General features: G+C 34.9%; 1 protein-coding gene across 1 annotated transcript in view; it reads right to left on the bottom strand.

The window, feature by feature from the left end:
• The window catches only part of LOC308439598 (vomeronasal type-2 receptor 116-like), a gene marked incomplete at both ends in the record, with an annotated part of 29076 nt that extends 4912 nt beyond the window's left edge, over positions 1-24164 (bottom strand). Inside the window, 4 exon segments of the mRNA XM_080941476.1 lie at positions 3065-3280; positions 3980-4771; positions 5103-5397; positions 23947-24164. Coding sequence (XP_080797602.1) covers positions 3065-3280; positions 3980-4771; positions 5103-5397; positions 23947-24164 — 1521 coding nt within the window.
• Positions 24165-24629: the final 465 nt, after the last annotated feature.

The raw sequence follows: 24629 nt of genomic DNA, 5'->3' as shown, positions 1-24629 counted from the left end.
TGGGGCCACCCACCCATTTTAAAAGTATTAACCCAGAATTGCTCCTGTCTAAGGAAAATACAGCAACAAAAAATGGAGCAGACACTGAAGTAAAAGGCATCCAGAATCTACCCCACCCAAGGATCCATCCCATATGCAGCAATCAAATGCAGACATTATTACTGGTGCCAAGGAGTGCTCACTGACAGGAGCCTGATATAACTTTCTCCTGAGAGTGTCTGCCAAAGCCTTACCAATACAGTTATGGATGCAGATGGTTGCAGCTAACCATCTGATTAACCATGAAGATCTCAATGGAGAAGTTAGGAAAATGACTGCAGGATCTGAATGGGATTGCAACCCCATAGAAAAAACAAAAAAAATCAACCAACCATACATTCCTGAGATCCCATGGAGTAAACCAAAAACTAAAGAGTACACATGGAGCCACCTATCTTTCCAACTGCATATATAGGAGAGGATGGCCTTAACTGGAATCAATAGGATGGAGCCCCTTGACTTTATGAAGAATTGGTGTCCCTCCAGGAATTCTAGGGAAGAGAGGCAGAAGTGGAGGGTGTGGTTGAAACACTTTCAAAAATGCAGGGGGAGAAGATGCCACAAGGTTGTTGCAGAGGGGAAACCAGGAAGGGGAATAACATTTGAAATGTAAATAAAATAATCAATAAAAGTTTTAAAGAAATAAATTTTTAAAAATAAAGGAAATGCCACGAATAGGCAAATGTGTTTAAATTTTAGTCCAGGAATAATTACAGAATTAAAATTTTGGAATTTTAATGAGTTAAGAACAAATTTGTAAAACATTGGGGATTAGGAACATGATATAGATTATTTTGTCCATATAGACGAACACTTTACTTTCTGATATTTGGGTTGAGCATCTTAACTTCTCCCATTATTGTGAAACCTGACGGTCAGTTTGAAAAGATTTATAATTGTCATGGAAGCAAATGCACGCACACACACACACACACACACACACACACACACACACACACACACACACAGAGAGAGAGAGAGAGAGAGAGAGAGAGAGAGAGAGAGAGAGAGAGAGAGAATATATACATATATATTACAGAATAGAGTTTATTCAAATCATGGGGTAGTTAAGAGGGTAGTGGAAATACAGAGAGAGTGAGAGATGAGAGGAATAGAGGGGTAGAGGACGGCCAAGAGCACGTGGAGAGAGAAGGTGGAAAGGAAGGGGAAGAGGAGGACAAGGGGGGAGAGAAAGAGAGAGAACTATGGTGCATAAGTCCAAGAGGAAGTGGCTTGCAGCCCTTTTTATAATGTCAGGATACCCGGGTGGACCATACCTGGCTATTGCTAGGTAACTGAGGGGTAGGATATATCTGGCTGTTTGTAGGTAACTCAAGAGTGGGGTTTACAGAATTACAATATTCCCTTGTTTTGGTTTAATTAAAAAAGAAAAATCAGTGTTTGGTGAACCAGGAACAGCATCATGCTTGTTTTGGGATGACATTTCTCAGGAGTCTAGAAAAGTGGGAATGGGGATGTTTGTCCAGTCTTAGAATTGGCTGTTTTCTTGTTGTCCAAGGTCTGTGGAACCATCTGAGGATAGGTCAGAAAGAACAGGTCCAAAAGAAGCATCATTGCCTGCAAGAGAAGGCTGAAGCATCTGTAGGTTGCTTCTCTGGTGCGGTTCTAGAAGTAATGAGCACCTGGACTTGACAAGATGCTGGAATACACATATGTATACATTATAGGTAGAGATTAAGTACATTTGGTAGAAAGAAAAAATTTGCAGCAGCTGTCCTAGTGATGCCATTCATCCCCCTTTTTATCATAAAAAGAAGGAAAAGAAGAGGGGAGCCTATGGTGAAAGGGGCACTGAGAGTCTCATTAGCTACTTTCTGCTGTCTTGGGGCATTTTAGAGGGTGGAGCTCACTTTAGCTATCGGGGTCCATCTAGCAAATGTTTACATCAGGCTCCTCTATGGACAATGGCTTGTAATCCTGTAACAGGAACTGATTAACAGTTTGGTTAAAATTTTTTTATCTGTTGTTGAAGGACTATAGAAACAAGATTGATAAGGTTTGGAGCAAATTCCTACAAAATGCTTCCCAGATGTTTTAAGACAGTTTGCCATGCCATGAAGAAGGATAGTGGAAAGGTATGGAGTCATGATAACATCACAGTCAGGGTGGCTGATAAAGGGTGAGGTAAGATTATTAGGCAACATCACAAGGCAGGTTGTAAGCGGCAATTGTGAGTTCATTTCAGGGTTACACATAGCTATCAGTCTTTAAAGCATTGAGGTTAAGTGACATCAATTGAGATATATTTTGTCTGAATTTTGATTGTATTTTTTGGGTACCCTTGTTGGTTTTTGCATAGAGCTTAACAACAATATCTGTCTTCCACCTGGGATCCCATTAATCTTGTATGTGGAAAAAAGCTGTAGTTGTCTCAAGAATCCCCTTAAAAGAGCCCTGGTATGGTCTAGAAATTGGCTGACATCAGCAGAATAATGTTAAGCAACAGAGGGGTTCTGGTCATCCCAGACTCGGGGTTCTACCTGAGAAGCTAGTAAAGAAAACATGTTTGTGTTAGTAGGTTGACAGGCTAGGAGGAGTAGAGGGGTTCCTGGCAAGCTTGGGTTCAGGCAAATTGGAGGAGCAAAGAAAATAGAGGCTCCCAACATAACTAGACAATTTCTTCACAATAAAGCGACAGGACATGTTGGCACTACCAAAAGGTGTGAGGTACACCTCTAAAAATGTAACTAAGTAGTGGAGTCTGGTAAGAAGGTAAGGTTGTCCCCCTACCCCAACAATAGAAAAATTGGAGATAAAAGTGGGTCTGAGACAAATTGAGTAAACCAAATCAACATATGAGTTAATACTTGGAAACTTATTGAACACTATATACTTCCATTGACCTGAATCGAGGAAATTGAATAGAAACTATATTAGTATTACTTTATGATATTGTATACTGATCTTAAAAGTGTAATGAATCTTAACTCCAGCACCATTATTTCAGAAAAAAATAATTGTGTTCATAATATAAGAACAAAGCATTAAATAATACATAACCCACCTCTGAAAATATTTCTGGCCATTGAATCATCTGCTCAGACAAAGACAACTGTTGGTTCTTTGGAGCATTTGCAGAAAAGGATCCTATTTTTACTTTTAGTCCAAGACCCTTTGGTAAATTCCAAAGGTTAATAATATCATATTCTGCACCGACTGTCTGTCTCCAATCTAAATTCCTGTTGTTTCTAACCACAATGTCCTTCAGAAAAGTGTTTAGCTGAAAGAGAAAAATATTTTTATTACACTGTGCCAATGGGTGCAGAAAAATACATTGGTTTTGAAATGTGTATTATTATCCCTAATTTCTGATTACTGAAAATTCCATTAATGATAAGTAAGTGAAAACATGAGCATTTAGAATATTATTCTGCTTCTTAATTATTGTTTTTCATTAAATGCAAACTATGAACCAAGCTCAAGCCAACAATCAATGACGACTGATCTATGAAAAGATTAACATTTTTTTAAACCTAGCTAGAGCCATTCATTTTGGAATATTTTTAGAGGCACAGAGTCTCAAAGGAGGATGTGATGGTGATGTTTAGAAATTCATTAAAAGGCATCATTTGTATATAAACCAACCATAATTGTTTTATTAATTGTTCCCATTTTATCTTCTCTTGTAACAAATATATGAAGCATTTTTTAATTTCCACTATTAACATGAGAAGATTTTTCCACAAGATATTGAAGACATAAACTTGAGGTTGACTAAACATCTTTAAACCATGTATCATGCACATCATTTTACAACACCATACACTTGAAACTACCTTAACTTTTAGGTAAGAAAAGAAACACAAAAATTTTGTGATTATGAACAAGATAAACTGATTTTTACAATATCTAATTTACTGTAATTGCAAATCTAATATGTCATAGTGCTGAGAATAAATAAAAGTAGAACATTTATTACCTGCCATGGAAAGAAATCCATCCCTTCTCCATTTTCATAATTCTGCATTTGAAGTTGTTGAACTCTCATCTGATGGAGGCTGTGAGCCACAGCATACACAGCATTGTAAATACTAATGCTCTCTTCACTCATGGACACATCAAATATGTGACTAGGTAATACATCCAAAGAGGCATTGGTTTGACAGTTTTCCAAAACTTGACAATTAAGATTAGAAAAAGAGCACTTGAAGAAAAAATTCCACATCTTAGGAAGATAAATGTCTTCTGGGTATTTATTTGGATTTACTGTTTGAATGAATTTTGTAAATTCAAAATTTTCTCTATAATTGTGCTTAAAAATTAGGCTTCCATGGAATGAGTCTAACAGGAAATAATCAGCAATATCTGTAACATGTTGTTCAAAGTTCATGACCCAGACATTCCACGTCAGTAACCTTTGCCCAATATTTCTCATTACACCTTCTAGAGAATCAATGTCACCATAAATAATTATTACATTTGTGTCATCCATATTTTCCCAGAATTTGGTAAAATATGAAGTCCATGTGGCTGGGATCATTTTTACAAAAGCTATGCAAATACCTTTTTTCTCCATCTCCTCTCTAAAGTCTGATAGAATTTTATTTCCTCGGTGGTCATCAGGGAGGATGAGACCAACCCATGTCCACCTAAAATGAACCATCAAAGAAACCATGGCAAGTGAAAGCGATGTGTCTTTGGGGGCCATCTGGTATAGAGAAGAATACTGACTATGGTCACTCAACAGAGGATTATAAGGTCCAAAAGTAATCTGAAGAAAATTAGAAAGAAGAGGAATATTAACATAAAAAAATTTTTATCCCTGAAGCAAGAGATAAAAACAAGAGAATATTTAAAGGAACATTCTATCCACTACATTGTATAAAAGTTTCTATTAAGCTTGTAAGTATCAAGGGAGTACATTGTTTTATTTACTTCACCAACCTTTCTCTTCCATGAAAGAAAATTTTGAATGGAACTCCATTTTTTAGGGAACTGCAATGATGTATGGATAATTGATTAAGCATTATTTCAGTTTAAAGACAACTATAATATGAAAAAAACTAACAGCCTTTCAGTTCCCACAATCTAAATTTTCTCACCTGTGGAAATTTAAAGAGTTGAAATAAAGTCCCAATTTGTGCAGATGTTATCCACGATATCCCTGTCAGTGCAGCAGTTAAATTTCTCTTTCTACAATTGTAATTAGGTAACATTGCTCCATGCACATGAGCTGTGAGCCAAATACCAGCATTAATAAGTGTTTCTTTCTCAATAAATCTGACATTGTAGAAATCAAATCCAAGGGATATGTTGGGTAAAAGGTTGGGGTTCCCATTTATCTCCTCAATGGCAAACAGCAGAGCCAGAATATACTGGTAGTTCTTAAAGTTATATCTGGGTTAATGGCATAAAAACACACAGGAGGGTATTTCTATATATAATATATAATATACAGTATATATTATATATAATGCATCATATGTATTTATTATGTTATATTATAGTATATATATATTATACAATGTATATATATATGTGTGTGTGTGTACATATATCACACACATTCACATATTTAGTACAGTAAATTTTATACTTCAATTCTGATTCAATAAAATATGAAATTTAATTTCTTTAATATAAATAGATGAACTAGATTAGAAAAATGTGTTAGGATTAGGTAAGATCTTTTGCCATCACAACTCATTAAGTATAGTTCCTCAAACCATATACTATTTCGATTTTATTGTTTGATTCCTTACACACTGTTTACAAATAAGAAATCATGTTACCTCAAGAGAATATCTATTAGAATCTAGATCTTCCCCTTCTGGTGTCTTCAATTATGAAAACCCATTATTTTATTATCAACCCAAACACATTTCAAGAACAACATCTTAATTATATAATATATCCAAGCTACTTTTATTTTATATGTGGCCAATGTAGCTATTTTTCTGACATAATTTTTGAGTATGGCAGCGTACAATTATTAGTGTCAGAGAATGGGCATAGAAAAGCTTGCTTCAGTAACTGAATAGATGAGATTAATAAGAATGCAGCACAGTTTTCTTTTATTTTTATCATTATGTGTATTTATGGTGTTGTGTGTGTGACTGTGTGCATGTGTGTCTCTTGTATGTACAGTTGAATGGCATTCAGGAACTATGAATTTAACAGAATCCCGGGTTGATTCCTAACAATATATTTACTTATGAAGAGTTTATCCTATTAGTTTATGTATTTATGCAATTATACATTTATATTTTTAATAACTTAATGCTCACTTCTTTGCTTGTTTACTTAATAACATCATATCTATTAAATGACTGTTAGTTGCTGTCTATGTCAGGCTCATCTTGAACTCTAAAATACCTATCTGTTCCTTTCTGTAGACTACTGGAAATAAAGTCTTGCTGGATTTCTTCATTTTATGACCAAATATGTCTAGATTTCTACAGAGAAAGGATGTACAAATAATCTTGTTACTCTCTGCTACCCTCCATATGATCAGTTGATTATAGACATGTACTCATATTATTTGGGGGAGGTATGAACTCAGTTACTTCATCATATTTGGGTGTTCTACTCTCTGAAAAAGCTTCTCAGCTGTTTAATAGTTTTGTTAGAAAATACATTTTATTCTGAAATGTCTCATAAACACACTGACAAAAGAGTATCACTTAATCTCTCTGTTAAAGTGAGTTGATCACAAAACAAAACTTTATTAAGGTTTCATTGTAAATATATTCTTCTTCCCCTATGCTTAAAAACTTAGCTCAAAAGAAATAGAGGGGGACAATGAACCATATAAATAACCTCAAGGAAACAATAAATGCTCAAGACAATAGGTAAGTTATATTTATGATCTTACATACAACATAACAACATACAATGATGTGTGAATGTTCAAGTGAATCAAAACACCAGCAAGGAAAATGGATGTCAGCATGAAGTCCAACCCCTATCTAAAGAAGCAACTCTTCTTAAGAAGCATTTTATTGCTGTGAAGAGACACAAGGAGCATGGCCATTTTCATTAAGAAAAACATTAAATGAGGTTAGCTTATAATGTTTGTATTTTAGTCTATTATTTTTAGAGATGAAGCCATGATAGTATACAGGCAATAATAAATACTCTTCAAAATTTATCTGAGCATCTCAAAGCAGCATCAGCAAAAGTTCAAAGGGAACACACTAGTTAGACTGGTTCTACTTAGGTAACACCACCGTCAAAATAATATACATCCTTCAACAAGTCCATGCCTACTCAAATGAGGCCATGAATCCTAATAGTGCCACTCAGTATGGTCAAAAATATAAACAAAATAGGTTATGGACACATGATTATACATCCTTGTCTCTGGTGGAGTTGTAGCCATAAAATAATGCAAAATACATATAGTCTAATTTAATTTCCCATACTCCAGAACAGCCTCAAGTTTGTTAGATGACCAAAGTTCAAAGTCATTTTGAAATTTATCTCAACCTTCCATTGTAATCTCCTGGAAAATAAAACCAAAAAAGTAGGTCAAATATTCTCATGCATAATAGCACAGAATTAGCCAGACTAACTAGAGGGCAAAGAGAGAGTATGTAAATTAACAAAATCAGAAATGAAAGAGGAGACATAATTACTGAAACTGAGGAAATTCAAGAAATCATTAGATCCTACTATAAAAGCCTATACTAAACAAGGCTGGAAAATCTGGAGGAAATGGATGAATTCCTAGACCGATACCAGATACTAAAGTTAAACCAGGACCAGGTAAACCATCTAAATAATCCCATAACAACTAAAAAATAGAATAAGTCATCAAAAGCCTCCCAACCAAAAAAAGCCCCGGTCCAGATAGGTTCAGTGCAGAATTTTATCAAACATTTATTGACGACCTAACACCAATACTCTCCAAACTATTTCACAAAAGAGATTCAGAATTTTCAATACCATTTACAATTTAGAAAACAAAGAACACAGTAATACAATAGTAAGCCTAATGCAGATCCAAAGCAAGCTGATCAATCTACAAACTCTGTAACTCAGTACCTGATTTAAAAATGTTCACCATATTTCCACTATTTTCATCAATGTCCTATGCAAAACAATTCTCCCTCTTGGGCTTTTTCGATTCCATGTTAACAGTGTTCCTGAGCAGATATTCCATGGCTCTATTTCAACATCATGAAGTCTTCTTGACAATCTTTTGAAGTTTGGGATAATGTGTCCTCTAATATCTTTGCACAGGCATTCCTGATATAGTCCTGACCTTAACAGATGTCCTTAGTCATACAAAAAGATGCCATAAATAATTTGCTTTCATTTGCTTTCTAATTTTAAATATCCTGAAACTCATTCTATAGTTGAGGCTGGACATAATTTCCTTTTCATATATTAGAAGCATAGTTGACTTAAATTTTCCCCAGAGATTTTCACTCCCTTTCTTCCATTTAGCATCAAGCATTCCTTCAAACTTGGCTTATTATGCATAGGGATTAGATGAATTCCAGGTCTTATTCTTTTCTCCTCAATCTTTAAGTTTTGTATTTTTCTTTCTCAGCTTTGTACATTTTTATTATGTCTTTATATGTCTTTATATGCTTAAACACTATTAACCAATTGCTGATGTCAATACTTGGCTGTTTTGAGATGTCCATTGGCATCGCACTGAATCTATATCTTCACTTTAGCTTCAGGCACACTTTTTGCAATAGATCAAAATACAGCATCATTCTTTTCCAAGTTATCTAACAAGCTATTTTTATGAAATATTGTAATGTTCATCTCATCTGTGTACACTGGAGCTGAGAACACAGAGGTCAAGTCATGCTCCGCAACACTTCATTCTTTCTTGGTTGGCTCCTTAATGGACACTTAAAGGGTTTCACTATTATAGTTGCAAAGACAATATTCGTCAAAAATTTAAAAGCATTGCCTATCACAATGATAACCCAATCTCTGGTATCAGCTTCTGTCTTCCTTATGTTTGATGGATGTGATGACACCCAGTGGCCATAACAAGTATTATGAAATAAATATTTAGCTGAACCTGACTAATAATATCAGTGATCTTGTCCATTTCAGAATGATTGGAAGCATTTCCTTATTCAGGTAGAAATGGCCTTAGACAGGGGACTGAGAGACCTACATTTTTATCCACAAGCAGCAGAAGTGAAGACACTGGGAAAATAGACCTTCACACCATTCTAAACCCCACCCCCTGCAAAGGAACACACTAATTCTCTCAAGGCCACTCAGTGTGGGCCAGACATTCACAGAAATCATTCTATGGGGTCCATTTATATAAAAAAGCACAAAAAATATTATTTGATTACTTCAGGAAGAAGTGTCACAGTTCCTCAATGCTGATGTTGGATCACCTTTTGGAGTGGTATAGCTAGGTCTACAGATAGAACTATGCCCAATTTTCTGAGGGACAGCCAGACTGATTTCAAAAGTGGTTGTACCAGCTTGCAATACCACCAGCAATGAAAGAGTATATATACCTCTTTCTCCACATTTTTCCAGCACTTTCTTTCACCTGAGTATTTGTTCTTAGCCATTCTGACTGGAATTATAAAGCATGTGTTTTAAAAATTAGATGTGCAAAAGAGAATGAAAAATATGTTTAATTATCAATACCCTCTAGGATACCTGTCTAAGTGTTTATAAATCGATTGGTTTTCTCAAAGAACAAACTCCGGATTTATTGTTTTTTTGTAGTTCTTTTTGTTTCTACTTACTTTACTTCAGCTCAGGGTCTAATTATTCCCTGCAGTCTACTCTTCTTGGGTGTATCTGCTTTTTTTTTTTTTTTTTTTTTTTTTTTTTTTTTTTTTGTTCTAGAGCTTTTGGGTATGCTATCCAGCTGCTAGTGTATGTTCTTTTCAGTTTCTTTTGAAGGCACTTAGGAGATATGAGTATTCCTCTTAGTGTAGCGATCGCCTATCTCGCCTGCAAGGAAGACACGCCACGACAGGATCCTTCTACAGGCGTTTATTGTGGGCTTGATTGCAGTAGCGAAAGACCCCGAGCCCAGAAACCAGCCCTCCTTATATATCCTTAGGAGGACTGTGCTGCCACCTGATTGGTGCATTCTGAGCACCCTAATTAGCATACTCAGAGTCACCATGATTCAGCAAAAACAGGCAGGCGTGCATGTGCACTTAGGTTGTTTATCTCAAAACTGGCCATTCTCCCTTCGGGCTGGGCGCCATCTTGTAATGGCGAATACAGTGGCTTCCCACATCTTAGAACTATCTTAATTGTATTAATTATGTTTGTATATGATGTGCCTTCAGTTTTGTTAAATTATAAAGTCTTTAATATTTTTATTTTTTACTTCATAAAGTTTACATTGAGTAGAGCATTCTTCAGACTACATGTGTTCCTGGGGTATTTGATGGCATTGTTGTTATTGAAGACCAGCCTTAATACATACTGATCCAATAGGGTTCAGGAGAGGATTTTAGTCTTATTATATCTGTTGAGGCCAGTTTTGTGACCAACTATGTGGTCAAATGTGTCTTGAGTTGTTGAGAAGTAGGTACATTCTTTTGTTATAGGGTGAAATATTCTATAGTTGTTTGTTAAATCCATTTGTTTCATACTTCTTTAGTTTCACTGTTTCTCTGTTCAGCATCTACTTCCATGATCTATGCTTTGATGAGAGGAGATGGTAAAGTCTCTCCCTATTATTGTTTGTGGTGCAATATATGCCTTGAGATTTGGAATAACTTCTTTTATGAATGTGATTGTCCTTGTATTTGAAGCACAGATATTCAGGATTGAAAATTCATCTTGATAGATTTTTTTGATGAGTAAAAAGCGTCCTTCTTTATCTTTTTTGATAACATTTGGTTGAAAATCTATTTTATTGTATATTAGAATGGTTACTCTAACTTATTTCTTGGAACCATTTGCTTGGAAAGATTTTCCCTAGGCTTTTACTCTGTGATAGTGTCTGTCTTTGTCTCTGACACGAGTTTCCTGTATGGCGAAAAATCCCTGATCCTCTTTATATATCCTGTCTGATAGTCTGTGTCTTTTTATTGGGGTAATTAAGTTAATTTATGTTAAGAGATATTAAAAATAGTGATTATTGCTTCCTGTTATTTTTGTTGTAAGTGGTAGAATTATGTTTATGTGTTCTTCTTTCAAGATTTTTTTTTTTTTTGTTTTTCTAGGGTGTAGTTTTCCTTCTTGTGTTGAAGTTTTTCATCTCTTATCCTTTGTAGGCCTGGATTTGTGAATAGATATTGTACATATTTGGTTTTTCATGGAATATCTTCTTTTCCACATTCATGGTAATTGACAGATTTTCTGGATATAGCAACCTGGTCAGGCATTTCTGTTCTCTTAGGATTGTTATGAAGTCTTTCCAGAATTGTCTAGATTTCTTCGTCTCTCTGCAGACTGCTGGTATAATTCTGAGGGGTACGCTTATATATGTTTCTTGTCCTTTTTGCCCTACTGCTTCTAGTATTCTTTTTTTTTTTGTCTTGAACATTCATTTCTTTTTTCACTATTATGTATGTATCAGGAAGAATTTCTTTTCTGTTGTGATCTATTTTGACTTCTGTAGGCTTCTTGTAGGTTCATTGTCTTCTCTTCTTTTAGGTTGTGGAAACTTTCTTTTATAATTTAGTTGAAAATATTTACTGTGCCTTTTAGTTGAGAGATTTCTTTCTCTTTTTAACCTAATATCCTTAGGTTTTGTCGTTTTATTGTATCCTGTATTTTCTGGATAATTTGGGTTAAGAGCTTTTTAGTTTTTACATTTTGTCTGACTTTTGTGTCAATATGTTCTATGGTGTCTTCTGCCCTTGAGATTCTCTTGTCCATCTATTGTATTCTTTTTGTGATGCTTGTGTCTATGACTCCTAATCTTTTCTCTAAGTTTCCTATCTCCGAATTGTCTTCTTTTGTGATTTATTTATTGTTTCTGTTTTTACTTTTAGATCATGGATGGTATTGTTTAATTTTTTCACCTATTTTGTTTTGTTTTTCTGTAGCTCTTTAAGTGATTTTGGTGTGTTCTAGTTGAAGGTTTCTACTTATTTATCTGTGTTCTTCTGTTTCTCCTGCATTTATTTTAGGGAGTTATACATGCACCCCTGTAGGTCCTCCATTATAAACATGAGGTATAATTTTAAGTCCAAATCTTGTTTTTCTGGTATGTTGAGATATCTACTATTTGATGTGGCAAGAGAACTGGCTTCCTATGTTGCCAGGTTGCCTTGGTTTCTGTTGCTTAAGATTTAGTTCTTGCCTCTTGCCTTTTTGTTATCTGTGATACTAGTTGGTCTTGTTGTCTGTAACTGAAACTTTTCTCTCCTATAAGCCTGTGGGCCCATGGGCTCAGGATGGCTATTGCTCCTGAGAATTCAGCTCTCCGAAGGCAAGAATAGTCATGGGGAAGAGACTGCTCTTCCTCTGAGCACAGATGTAAGCAAAAATAGTCCATTCCAAAGCAGCACTACAATACCTGTGTCCCCAACAACTTCTGATGATCTTTTCTTACATAGTCTGTGGAGAGAATGTGGGGAGTCATCCATGGTCTCAGGAGAAAAAATGCTCTTGAGACTCTTCTGGATTCTCAACAAACTGTGGGCAGGCTGTGATTTCTGATGGTGGTGGGCTAGCCATGAAAGGTTTCTTGTGTGAAATAAATCATTTTGAAATCTTAATAATTAAGGTAACCATTTTAGGAGGAGTCATAAGTAAATATTTTTGTACAAGTTCAATCCTGAACTGCCAGCAGAACATAATAGGAGTCCCACTATTTAAAAAAATTAGCTTAATAAACACCAATAAAATTTTACGAGTTCTAATAGGATCATTATTATGAATTTGGATAACATTTGTAATGTAAATATAGATAATATCCAATAATATAATTTAAAAAGGAATTAAGCAGTCATCTACTTGCTTGTATAGCATCACTACAAGATAGTATGTCTTCTTGGATCTGCAGAGATCTGTTCAAAGAGGTAGGCAAATACCTACTAATTGTAATATATGTTTAATAGTAACAGGGAAAGCTTACTAACAGCAAGAATTATTCCTAAAATACTTTATTCCTAGGGCTGGCCTATCAGAGTATTGTCATATAAATGTTTAATTTGAGAAATAAAATCAATGACAATTTATCATGTACAAATATTATAGATTCAAATAAATACATGAACAAATTTAAGGATACATATGATTTTCAAGAATTCCATACATGTGAGTAATTAAGTAATAATCAGTACTAAAAGAGCAGAGAAACTAAAAACTATAGTCACAGAACAATGATCAGAAACAACTTTAATTAAACAGATTTTTTATTCTCTTTTGCACATCTAATTTTTAAAACATATGCTTTATAAAAATATAGTTTGAAAATAAAAAATAGTTTTATTATTTGTTTCTTTGGGATTATAAAATGACGGCATCATTTCTCCCCTTCCATTCTCCCTATCAAAAGCCTTATACAATTTCTTTCTCATTTTAATTTCAAGGACTCATCTGTCATTAATTGCCTGGGAGGATTTAAACTTACACATTACACACACGCACACACACACACACAAACACACACACACACATGGAGAGAGAGAGAGAGAGAGAGAGAGAGAGACAGAGAGACAGAGAGACAGAGAGAGTGAGAGAGAGAGAGAGAGAGAGAGAGAGAGAAAGAGAAAGAGAGAGAGAGAGAGATTGCAGGTAACTATGGATGGTGTGAAACAGTTTAGCTCAGGCAAAATTTCTTTCAACAGGAAAGATTAAAATCTTCCCCAAAATAAATTTTATATAAAATACATCTACATCGGTCTTATATAGTTATCAAGTGTGAATGTTTTAGCTGGATGTACACATTTTCCTCTATAAGATGAATGGTATAAAATAATCTTTAAACTGCTGAAGAAAAGGGTCATCAATCCCTACCACAATGAAACTTTCAAACAGGACTTATACCACAGAGCCTGCAGTATATGCTATGGGCTGCTTTTGTTTGTATTTTTAAATTTGAGTAAATATACTTCTGCAAATAATGTCTTCATTAGAATACACACAGCAGAAAAGAGAGCTCAAAAACCAGACCTAACTTCCAATGAAAAGTACAAATGGGGCAACAAAAGGCCAGTAGTTACAACAGAGTAGACACCATGAAAGAACTTTTGCTGTTAATAAAAATATAAAATAAAGTCATGAAGGAATTGCATTTGCATTCAAGAGGCAATCAATGTTTTTACAGAAAACTGCATTTCTGACATACAGAGAATTAGTGAGATCAATTATAAAGTCAATTCAGAATCACAATAGATTTAGGAGAGGAGCTGCATTCATTGCTAATACACATGAGGGATGACATAGTAGAAAGAATCCAGAATGGCATCATATACATGAGAAATATTTCAGAAAATTGGCTTATCTTTTAAAAGGTAAAATTGAAAACAATGGTGCATAACTACAGTAAAATAATAAAGTAATAAAAACAAAATTGCCTAGAATTAAATTATTGTAATAGATCAGTTTTATAAAGCTATGAAGAATAAAGGTAAATATATATTTGATTAAGTTAATTTTAATATACACATTCAAACCTGTATTTACTTGATGTGAAGAAAACTAATTTACTCTTCTAAATACCTATAGAATACTCCTTGTTTTGGAACAATTCATGATGTGTCAACTGATCTCTGGAAAAGGGTCCTTTCTGGCCCACAGTGAGGACTGGGTATCTGCCTTTAGGAACTGGGATCTGGCCCAAAAGGCTGGGCTTTCAGACATACCACATATTCTCTTTTCCACCTGAACCAGCAGAGAGCCTGGGGCACAAGCCTGGTGAGGTCTTGCCAGGAGTTCTCAGAGAACAGATAGTATTCTTTATACAAGCTCCTTTATGCTCATTGTAACAAAAGCAGAAGTAGAAACAATAAAGGAAACACAAAAAGAGACAACACTGGAGATAGAAAACCTAAAAAAGAAATTAGGAGTCACAAATAGAACATCACCAAGAGACTACAGAAGATGGAAGAGAGAATATTAGGGGCAGAAGACAACATAGAAAACACAGATGAAAGAGAGAAGATGCAAAAACCAAAAACCTTTTAACCCAGTTTTTGCAAGAGATCCAGGACACAATGAGAAGACCTTACAATGAAAAAAAACTTCAGAAAAATCTCCCTTGTGGAAATTGATGCAAAAATACTCAATAAAATTTTTGCAAACGTATCCTAAAACACATCAAAGCGATCATTCACCATGATCAAGAAGGTGTCGAGACGGAGCCTGGCCCATCTGCCACTCAGAAGAGCGGCTCATAGAGGCTGAGAAACTGGTGGGTGGGAGACCTGGGCTGCCAGGGAGCAGAGAGATCTCTGCGGAGTACACACGTAAAGTGCACCCCCTGCCTTTCCATGCCATGCCTTGCCTGATCCAGCGAACAGGAACAGAAATTTAGAACCTCTGATTCAACCCGGCGGCGACTTCAGTACGCAGAGCGGAGCCCGGCCAATCTGCCACCTAGAACTGCAGCTCGTAAAGGCTGAACAACTGAGACTATGAAAGCTAGAAGAGCCTGGACGGACATCATGCACACCCTAAGAGAGCACAAGTGCCAGCCCAAGCTGCTATACCCAGCAAAGTTATCAATCACCATCGATGGAGAGATGAAGATATTTCAGGACAAATCAAAATTTACACAATATCTGACCACAAACCCAGTTCTACAACGAATTATAGGTGGAAAACCCAATACAATGAGCGAAAACACAACCTAGTAAAAACAAGAAAACTCCTAAACAAGAAAACTAAAAGAAGAAAAAAACACAGACACAACTCAACCCACAAAAGCAATAATGGCAGGAAACAGAAACAACAATTCCTTGATATCAATTGACATAAATGGACTCAACTCCCCAATAAAGAGACATAGATTATCAGACTGGAAACATAAACAAAATCCAGCCTTTTGCTGCATACAGGAAACTCATCTCAGAGACAGAGACAGACACTATCTCAGAGTAAAAGGGTGGGAAAAAAACTTCAAAGCAAACTGCTCCAAGAAGGAAGCTGGAGTGGCTATTCTAATATCGAATAAAGTAAGTTTCCAACCAAAAGTTATCAAAAAAGATAAGGAAGGACACTTTTTACTCATTACCGGAGAAATTTGTAGGAGGAACTCTCAGTCCTTAACATATATGCTCCAAATAAAAAGCACCCACATTTATAAAAGAAACCCCATTAAAGCTCAAAAAATATATTTCACCCCACATAATAATAGTGGGAGACTTTAATACCCCACTCTCACCAAAGGACAGATCATAGAAATAGAAACTGAACAAACTGCAAAACTAGCAGAGACTTTGAACCAACTAGAATTAATAGATATATACAGAACATATTATAATAAAGTAAAAGAATACACCTTCTTCTTAGCACCGCATGGCACCTTCTCAAAAATTGACCACATAATTGGACACAGAACGAGCCTCTATCGATATAAGAAGATTGAAATACTCCCATGCATCCTCTCAGATCACCATGGTCTACTGCTGGACTTTAACAACAACAAAGACAACAAAAAGCCCACATACACATGGAAACTAAACAACGCTCTCTTAAACGATAGCAGGGTCAAAGAAGAAATAAAGAAAGAAATTAAGGTTTTCTAGAATTCAACACAAACGAAAACACAACATACCCAAACCTATGGGATGCAATGAAAGCAGTATTGAGAGGAAAACTCATAGCCCTACGTGCTTCCAAAAAGAAACTGGAGAGAGCTCACATCAGAAACCTGACAGCACAGCTATAAGCCCTAGAACAAAAAGAAGCAGATATACCCAAAAAGAGTAGATGGCAAGAAATAATCAAAATTAGGGCAGAAATAGACCAAATAGAAACAAAAAGAACCATTGAGAAAATCAAGAAAACAAAGAGTTGGATCTTTGAGAAAATCAACAAGGTTGATAAACCCCTAGCCAGACTAACTAGAGGGCAAAGAGAGAGTATCCAAATTAACAAAATCAGAAAGGAAAGTGGCGACATAACAACTGAAACTGAGGAAATTCAAGAAATTATCAAATCCTACTACAAAAACTTATACTCCACAAAATTGGATAATCTGAAAAAAATGGACGAATTCCTAGACAGATACAAGATCCCAAAGTTAAACCAGGACCAAGTAAACCATCTAAATAACCCTATAACACCTAAAGAAATAGAAGAAGTCATCTAATGCCTCCCAACCAAAAAAAGCCGAGGTCCAGACAGGTTCAGTGCAGAATTTTATCAGACATTTATTGGGGATATAACATCAGTACTCTCCAAACTATTCCAAAAGATAGAATCAGATGGAATATTACCCAACTCAATTTTTGAGGCTACAATAACCCTCGTACCTAAACCAAACAAAGACCCTACAAGGAAAGAGAACTTCAGACCAATCTCACTTATGAATATTGGTGCAAAAATATTCAACAAAATCCTTGCAAACAGAATCCAAGAACACATCAAAACGATCATTCATCATGACCAAGTAGGCTTCATCACTGGGATGCAGGGATGGTTTAACATAAGAAAATCCATCAACGTAATCGACCATATAAACAAACTCAAAGATCAAAATCACATGGTCATCTCACTAGACAATGAGAAAGCATTCGACAAAATTCAACACCCCTTCATGTTAAAAGCCCTGGAAAGAACAGGAATCCAAGGTCCATACTTAAACATAATAAAAGCAATATACAGCAAACCAACAGCCAACATCAAACTTAATGGTGAGAAACTTGAAGCAATCCCACTAAAATCAGGGACTCGACAAAGCTGCCCACTCTCCCCCTACCTATTCAACATAGTACTGGAAGTCCTGGCTGGAGCAATTAGACAGCAAAAGGAGATCAAGGGGATACAAATCGGAAAGGATGAGATAAAAACATCATTCTTTGCCGATGACATGATAGTGTACTTGAGTTACCCGAAATTCCACCAGAGAACTCCTACTGCTGATAAACAAGTTCAGCAAAGTGGCTGAATACAAAATTAACTCAAACAAATCAGTAGCCTTCCTATACTCAAAGGACAAACATGTGGATAAAGAAATTAGGAAAAAGGTACCCTTCACAATCGTCACAAAACCTATGAAATACCTTGGTGTGACTCTAACTAAGCAAGTGAAGGACCTGTATGACAAGAACTTAAACCTCTAAAGAAAGAAATTGAGGAGGATCTCAGAAAATGGAAAGATCTCCCATGCTCATGGATTGGAAAAATCAACATCTTAAAAATGGCCATCCTACCAAAAGCAATCTACAGATTCAATGCAATCCCCATCAAAATTCAAACCCAGTTCTTCATGGAATTGGAAAGATCAATGTGCAGTTACATATGGAATAACAAAAGACCTAGAATAGCGAAATCCATCCTCAACAACAACAACAACAAAAAAAAAAAAAAAAAAAAAAAAAAAAAAAACATCTTCGGGAATCACTATCCCTGACCTTAAGCTATGTTACAAGGCAATTGTGCTGAAAAACTGCATGGTACTGGTACACCAATAGGCATGTGGATCAATGGAATAGAATTGAAGATCCAGAAATGAGCCCTCATGTATAATGTCACCTGATTTTTGACAAAGGAGCAGTAAACATTCAATGGAAAAAGGACAGCCTATTCAACAAATGGTGCTGGTCCAACTGGCACTCAGCATGCAAAAGAATGAAAATAGACCTTTTCTTATCTCCTTGTACAAAGCTCAAGTGTAAGTGGATCAAAGATCTCCACATTAAACCAGATACACTGAAACTATTAGATGAGAAAGTAGGGAAAACCTTAGAACACATAGGTACAGGAGAAAATTTCCTGAACAAAACACCAATGGCTCAAGCTCTAAGGTCAAAGATTAACAAATGGGACTTAATGAGATTGCAAAGTTTCTGTAAGGGTAAGGACATCGTCAAGAAAACAAAACGGCAACCAACAGAATGGGAAAAGATCTTTACCAACACCACATCTGTTAGAGTCCTAATATCCAATGTATACAAGGAACTCAAAAAGCTAGACACCAGTAAATCAAATAACCCTATTAAAAAATGGGGTACAGAGCTAAACAAAATGTTTTCAGTTGAGGAACACCGAATGGCCGAGAAACATCTGAGGAAGTGTTCCACATGCTTAGCCATCAGGGAAATGCAAATCAAAACAACCCAGAGATTCCACTTCACACCAGTCAGATTGGCCAAGATCCAAAACTCAGATGACAGCAGATGCTTGCGAGGCTGTGGAGAAAGAGGAACACTTCATCACTGTTGGTGGGGTTGCAAGCTAATACAACCTCTCTGGAAATCTGTCTGGCGATACCTCTGAAAATTGGATATAGTACTACCTGAAGACCCAGCTATTCCACTTCTGGGCATATATCTCAGAGACACTTTAATACACAACAAAGATATATGCACCACAATGTTCATATCAGCTCTTATTATAATAGCCAGAAGCTGGAAGTAACCCAGATGTCTTTCAGAAGATGAATGGATATAAAAATTGTGGTACATATACACAATGGAATACTACTCAGCCACCAGAAACAATGACTTAACCAAATTCTTAAGAAAATGGCTGCATCTAGAGAATATCATCCTGAGTGAGATAACCCAGTCACAAAAGAGCAGATATAATATGCACTCACTGATAGTCGGATGCTAACCTCAGAGGCTTGCACTCCCCCAGAAACAAATCACAGACTGTATGAAGTCCAAGAAATTAAGAAAACTAAACAAAACAAAAAAATATTTACAAAAAAAGAAAACTTTAACTATTTCCATGTTACATTTTGTTTTACATGTACTTTATGCTCATTGTAACTATTAAGTTTTCAAGGCATACTATCAAATCTTGAAAAAAATCAAGTACTGACTAAAAAATATATTCATATAGTTTTATGTAAAAATTATGTTAAAATATGAAAAAAGTACTGTCAAAAATGTATAATTTTAAGCAAAAATGTTTAAAATCTGTACATTTATCTTTGTTTTGTAAAATAAAGTTGTTTAAAAAAAAGGTGTCATTCCTGAGAGGCAGAGCTGGTTTAATATATGGAAATCAATCAACATAATTTACCATATAAACAAACTCAAAGAAAAAACTACATTATAATTTCACTAGATGCTGAGAAAGCATTTGACATAATTCAACACCCCATCATGTTAGAAATCTTATAAGAGCAAGAATCCAAATCCTGTATCTAAACATAATAAAAATATATACAGCAAACAAATGGCTAACATCAAAGTTAATCATGAGAAACTTGAAGCAATCCAACTAAAATCAGAAACTACACAGGGATAACTACTCTCCCTGTACCTATTCAATACAGTACTTGAATTCCTGGCCGGAGCAGTTAGATGGCAAAAAGAAATCAAAGGGACACAAATTAGAAAGTAAGAAATCAAAATATCACTACTTGCAAATGACATGATAGTATATTTAAGTGGCCCCCAAAATTCAACCAGAGAACTTTGACAACTGATAAATAACTTTAGAAATGTGGCTGGATATAAAATTAAGTCAAAGGAATCAGTAGCCTTCCTCTACTCAAAGACAACATGATGAGAAAGAAATTAGGGAAAAAATACCCTTCACAATAGTCACAAACACTATGAAACACCTTGTTGTGACCATAACTAAGCAAATGAAGGACCTTATGACAAGATCTTAAAATCTATGAAGAAAAAAATTGAAGAAGATCTCAGAATATTGAAAGATCTCCCAAACACATGGATTGGAAGAATCAATATTGTAAAATTGGACATCTTACCAAAAGCAATCTACGGATTCAATGCAATCTCCATCAAAATTCTAACTCATTTCTTAAAAGAGTTGGAAAGAGTAACTTGTAAATTTTTTTGAAATAACAAAAAACCTAGTATATTGAAATATATTCTCAACAACAAGAAAACTTCTGCAGGAATAACCATCCCTGATATAAATCTATATTACAAAGCAACTGTGTTAAAAATTGCATGGTACTGGTACAGAGATAGGCCAGTAGATCAATGGAACAGAACAGGAGATCCAGAAAAACTTGCACACATATGGTCACTTGATTTTTGATAAAGGAGCTGAAAATATTCAACAGAAAAAAACTACAGCCTCTTCAACAAATGGTTTGGATCAACTGGAAGTTAGCTTGCAGAAGAATGAAAATCAATCTTTTCTTATCTCATTGAAAAAAACCCAAGTTCAAGTGGATCAATGGCTTCTTCTCTGAGATCAGGAATTGATAAATGGGACTTAATGAGATTGCAAAGTTTCTGTAAGGCTAAAGACACTGTCAAGAAAACAAAATGGCATCCAACGGATTGGGAAAGGATCCTTACTGATCCCACAAACTGATAGAGGTCTAATATTCAATGAATTAAAAAAAACCAAGAAGTTAGACTCCAGAGAATCAAACAATCTATTTAAAAATTGGGTGCAGATCTATACAAAAAATTCTCAATTGAGGAATACAGAATTGCTGAGAAGCACCTAAGGCAATGCTTGACATCCCTAGTCATCAGGGAAATACAAATCATACAACCCTGAGATTCCATCTCAAACTAGACAGAACGGCTGAGACCAAAAACTCAGATGTACAGCATATGTTGGCATGGATGCAGAAAATAGGAAAGACTCCTCTGCTTTTGGTGGGGTTGTAAGCTGGTACACCAGCCTTAAAATCATTTTGGAACGTCCTCAGATAATTGGACATAGTACTACCTAAGACCCAGGTATTCCACTTCTGTGCATATATCCCAAAGATTCTCCAACATAAAATCAGGACACATGCTTTACCATGTTTATAGTCTCCTTATTTATAATAGCCAGAAGTTGAAAAAACCCACATGTCTTTCAGTAGACAAATAGATAAAGAAAATGTGGTATATTTACACAGTGGAATACTACTCAGCTATTAGAAACAATGAATTTCTGAAATTCCTAAGACAATGGGTAGATCTAGAAAATATCATGCTAAGTGAGGTAAACCAGTCACAAAATAAAAGATATAATATGCAGTCACTGATAAATGTAATCTAGCCCCAAAAAATATCTGAATTCTCAAAAACCAAGTCAATATCCACATGAAGCTCAAAATAAAAGGAAAGAAAGAGAGTTAGAAAGAGAGAGAGAGAGAGAGAGAGAGAGAGAGAGAGAGAGAGAGAGAGAGAGAGAAAACAAAAAGTAGCACCCTCTCAGAGTGTTGTACACTTAGATCTTAAGTCATTAACACTTCAAGAGCTAAGAATATAGCTTTGGTAATTATTGGTGTTTAAAAATCATGTTTAATCTTTACACATCAAGAAAATTTTGACTATTTCAATGTAACATTTTGTTTTACATTATGCTCAAGGTAACTAGTAAGACTAGGGACTGCATTTTGCCATTAATTTAGCTTATGTTTTTCTGATATTATGCAAGTTCAATATTTTTCACAGGAATAAGTTCTATTATTTATAATGATTAAAGCAGACATACATTGCTCACATATCTGGAAATAAAGTGAATGGTTTGCTGTTCCACAAAATAAAGAGAAACAATTATACAAACACATTGGTACCTGAACTAATAAAAAGATACCAGAAAGTGAATTTTTAAGAAACATTAATTGTAATGAAATAGAAGAGGCACCATACAACAACCAGTTACCCCATATACTATGAATATGGGAAAATATTATTTACTTGGAGTGAAAATATGACCTTCTAAAAAATTAAAAGTACCAAGAAATATCTTAGCAAAATAACCAATTTATATACCAATATTTGATATATATTAAATATTCAAAATAAATTTGTCAAAGAAAAAAACTATTTAGTTTTCATTTATATATAAATATTTTCCTCCTGCTCATTCTTTGTTTAAATGCCTTAGTACCTCAAAAGATTTTACCAAATCCAGAGTATTGTCTCTTACATCATAATTCACTTTCATACCTTCTTTAACACTTTGTTAAAATATTATTTTGACAAATTCACTTATAAAGATTCTAAAGTCTTTCATGAATTCCTTTTTATTTTCTACTTGTTAATTTCAAACACATTTTCATGTACTCAAATGGAATAAAAGGTATTATTGTTGTATTTATCTATTAAAAAGACATCAAAAAGCCTTGAGGGAAACAAACATCTGGTTGGGATAAACCTTTCTTGCATACTTTATTTAAAACCATACATGAATATTTCTATCCAAGTCAGCAATGCTGGTCTGACACTATCCATTAACATACATTATTTAACTAAAGCTAAGAATCAGCACCATAATGAAACTCTAACAATCACTATAGCTTGGTACACACATAGATAAAAACAAGAATAAATAATGCTGACCAATGGAATAAACGGGTAAATATAGAAAAGTTTTCTGAGAATAAAAATTAATTATCAAACTATCACTTACAATAATAAAGGTGATAGATGAAGCATCTGTGGAGCACAGAAGTGTTCACAACTTCTAACTATGACCTTCTCAAATCTGGAATCAGCTGCTGTAACACACATTGCCTCTTTACTCAAGCATCACAACATTGAGGACTGATTGCATTTAGTGCCACCATCTAATATCACAGGCACAAGCAGTATTTCTATAACGCTAACACCAACAAGGTCAGGTTTATAATACATCATCCTCGAAATCCTAACACTGAAAACGATTCAGACATTGTGGCATAACAAGAATGGCAATAAGAGATTATGATTAGCACTCAAATGAGGAAACTACAAAGAATACAGTCAAAGTTACCAAATCATTTCATCCTGAGTGATGAAAATAATCTAAAAGAAAAATAAAATTGATGAAAAGTTTTAAAATATTCAAGAGTGAATTTTTCAAAATTAATTATAAATAACAAGTAATTTTTAATGACTGCACCATTTGTCATAAAAATTCTGAACTAGAAAAATAATCAATTGTACTTACTGTATGTAATTGTCCAAATATTGATATGCTACATTTGGATGTGGTATTTTTTTCTCAGTGTAGAAGGTATGAAGAGGGAAAAATGCACCAATCAAAACATCTCCTTCATGGTGAAATTCTTCATGGATTATGTAATAACATTGACTAATATTAAAGACAGTAGCAGAGACAAATTTGGGAATCTGCAAGATCCAGAAGATAAGAATCCAAGAGAACATCCTATTAGTACTTGGATTTTCTTAATGTAGAGCATAAAGTGTCTAGTATATATATGTTCCATTCATGTTTTTTGACCATGTATGTTTTGATTTTGTTGATGACTCAGTCTGTCACACTAGTCATTCCAAGTGATTGGAAATGCCATTTGGGAATTTTGAAACTATTTATTCCCTTAGACTTGGCTGCTTAGGCCTTTGATTCAAGTGAAAAACAAGTTGGGAAATATGTTTGTTCATATTCTTCACTAGCCCAAGGCACTGTGACTTCAGCAAACACTACAAACAGTAAGAGCTCAGGGCTGTTCTTCTGGGACGATCTGGCTAAACATATGAAGTAAAAAACTTTTAATATGAAGAACAATTTAGGCTGAACCCCACAAGTAACATCAGAAGAGTCCAACTATGTAAAAAAATGCTAAAAAGAAAATATTGCAGGTATAACCACACAAATTAATACAGTGCAGA

The sequence above is a fragment of the Micromys minutus genome (assembly GCF_963924665.1).
Source record: "Micromys minutus genome assembly, chromosome: 30".
In the NCBI taxonomy this organism is placed as follows: domain Eukaryota; kingdom Metazoa; phylum Chordata; class Mammalia; order Rodentia; family Muridae; genus Micromys; species Micromys minutus.
The sequence above is the reverse complement of the archived record's forward strand: the minus strand, read 5'-3'. Positions and strand labels throughout refer to the sequence as shown.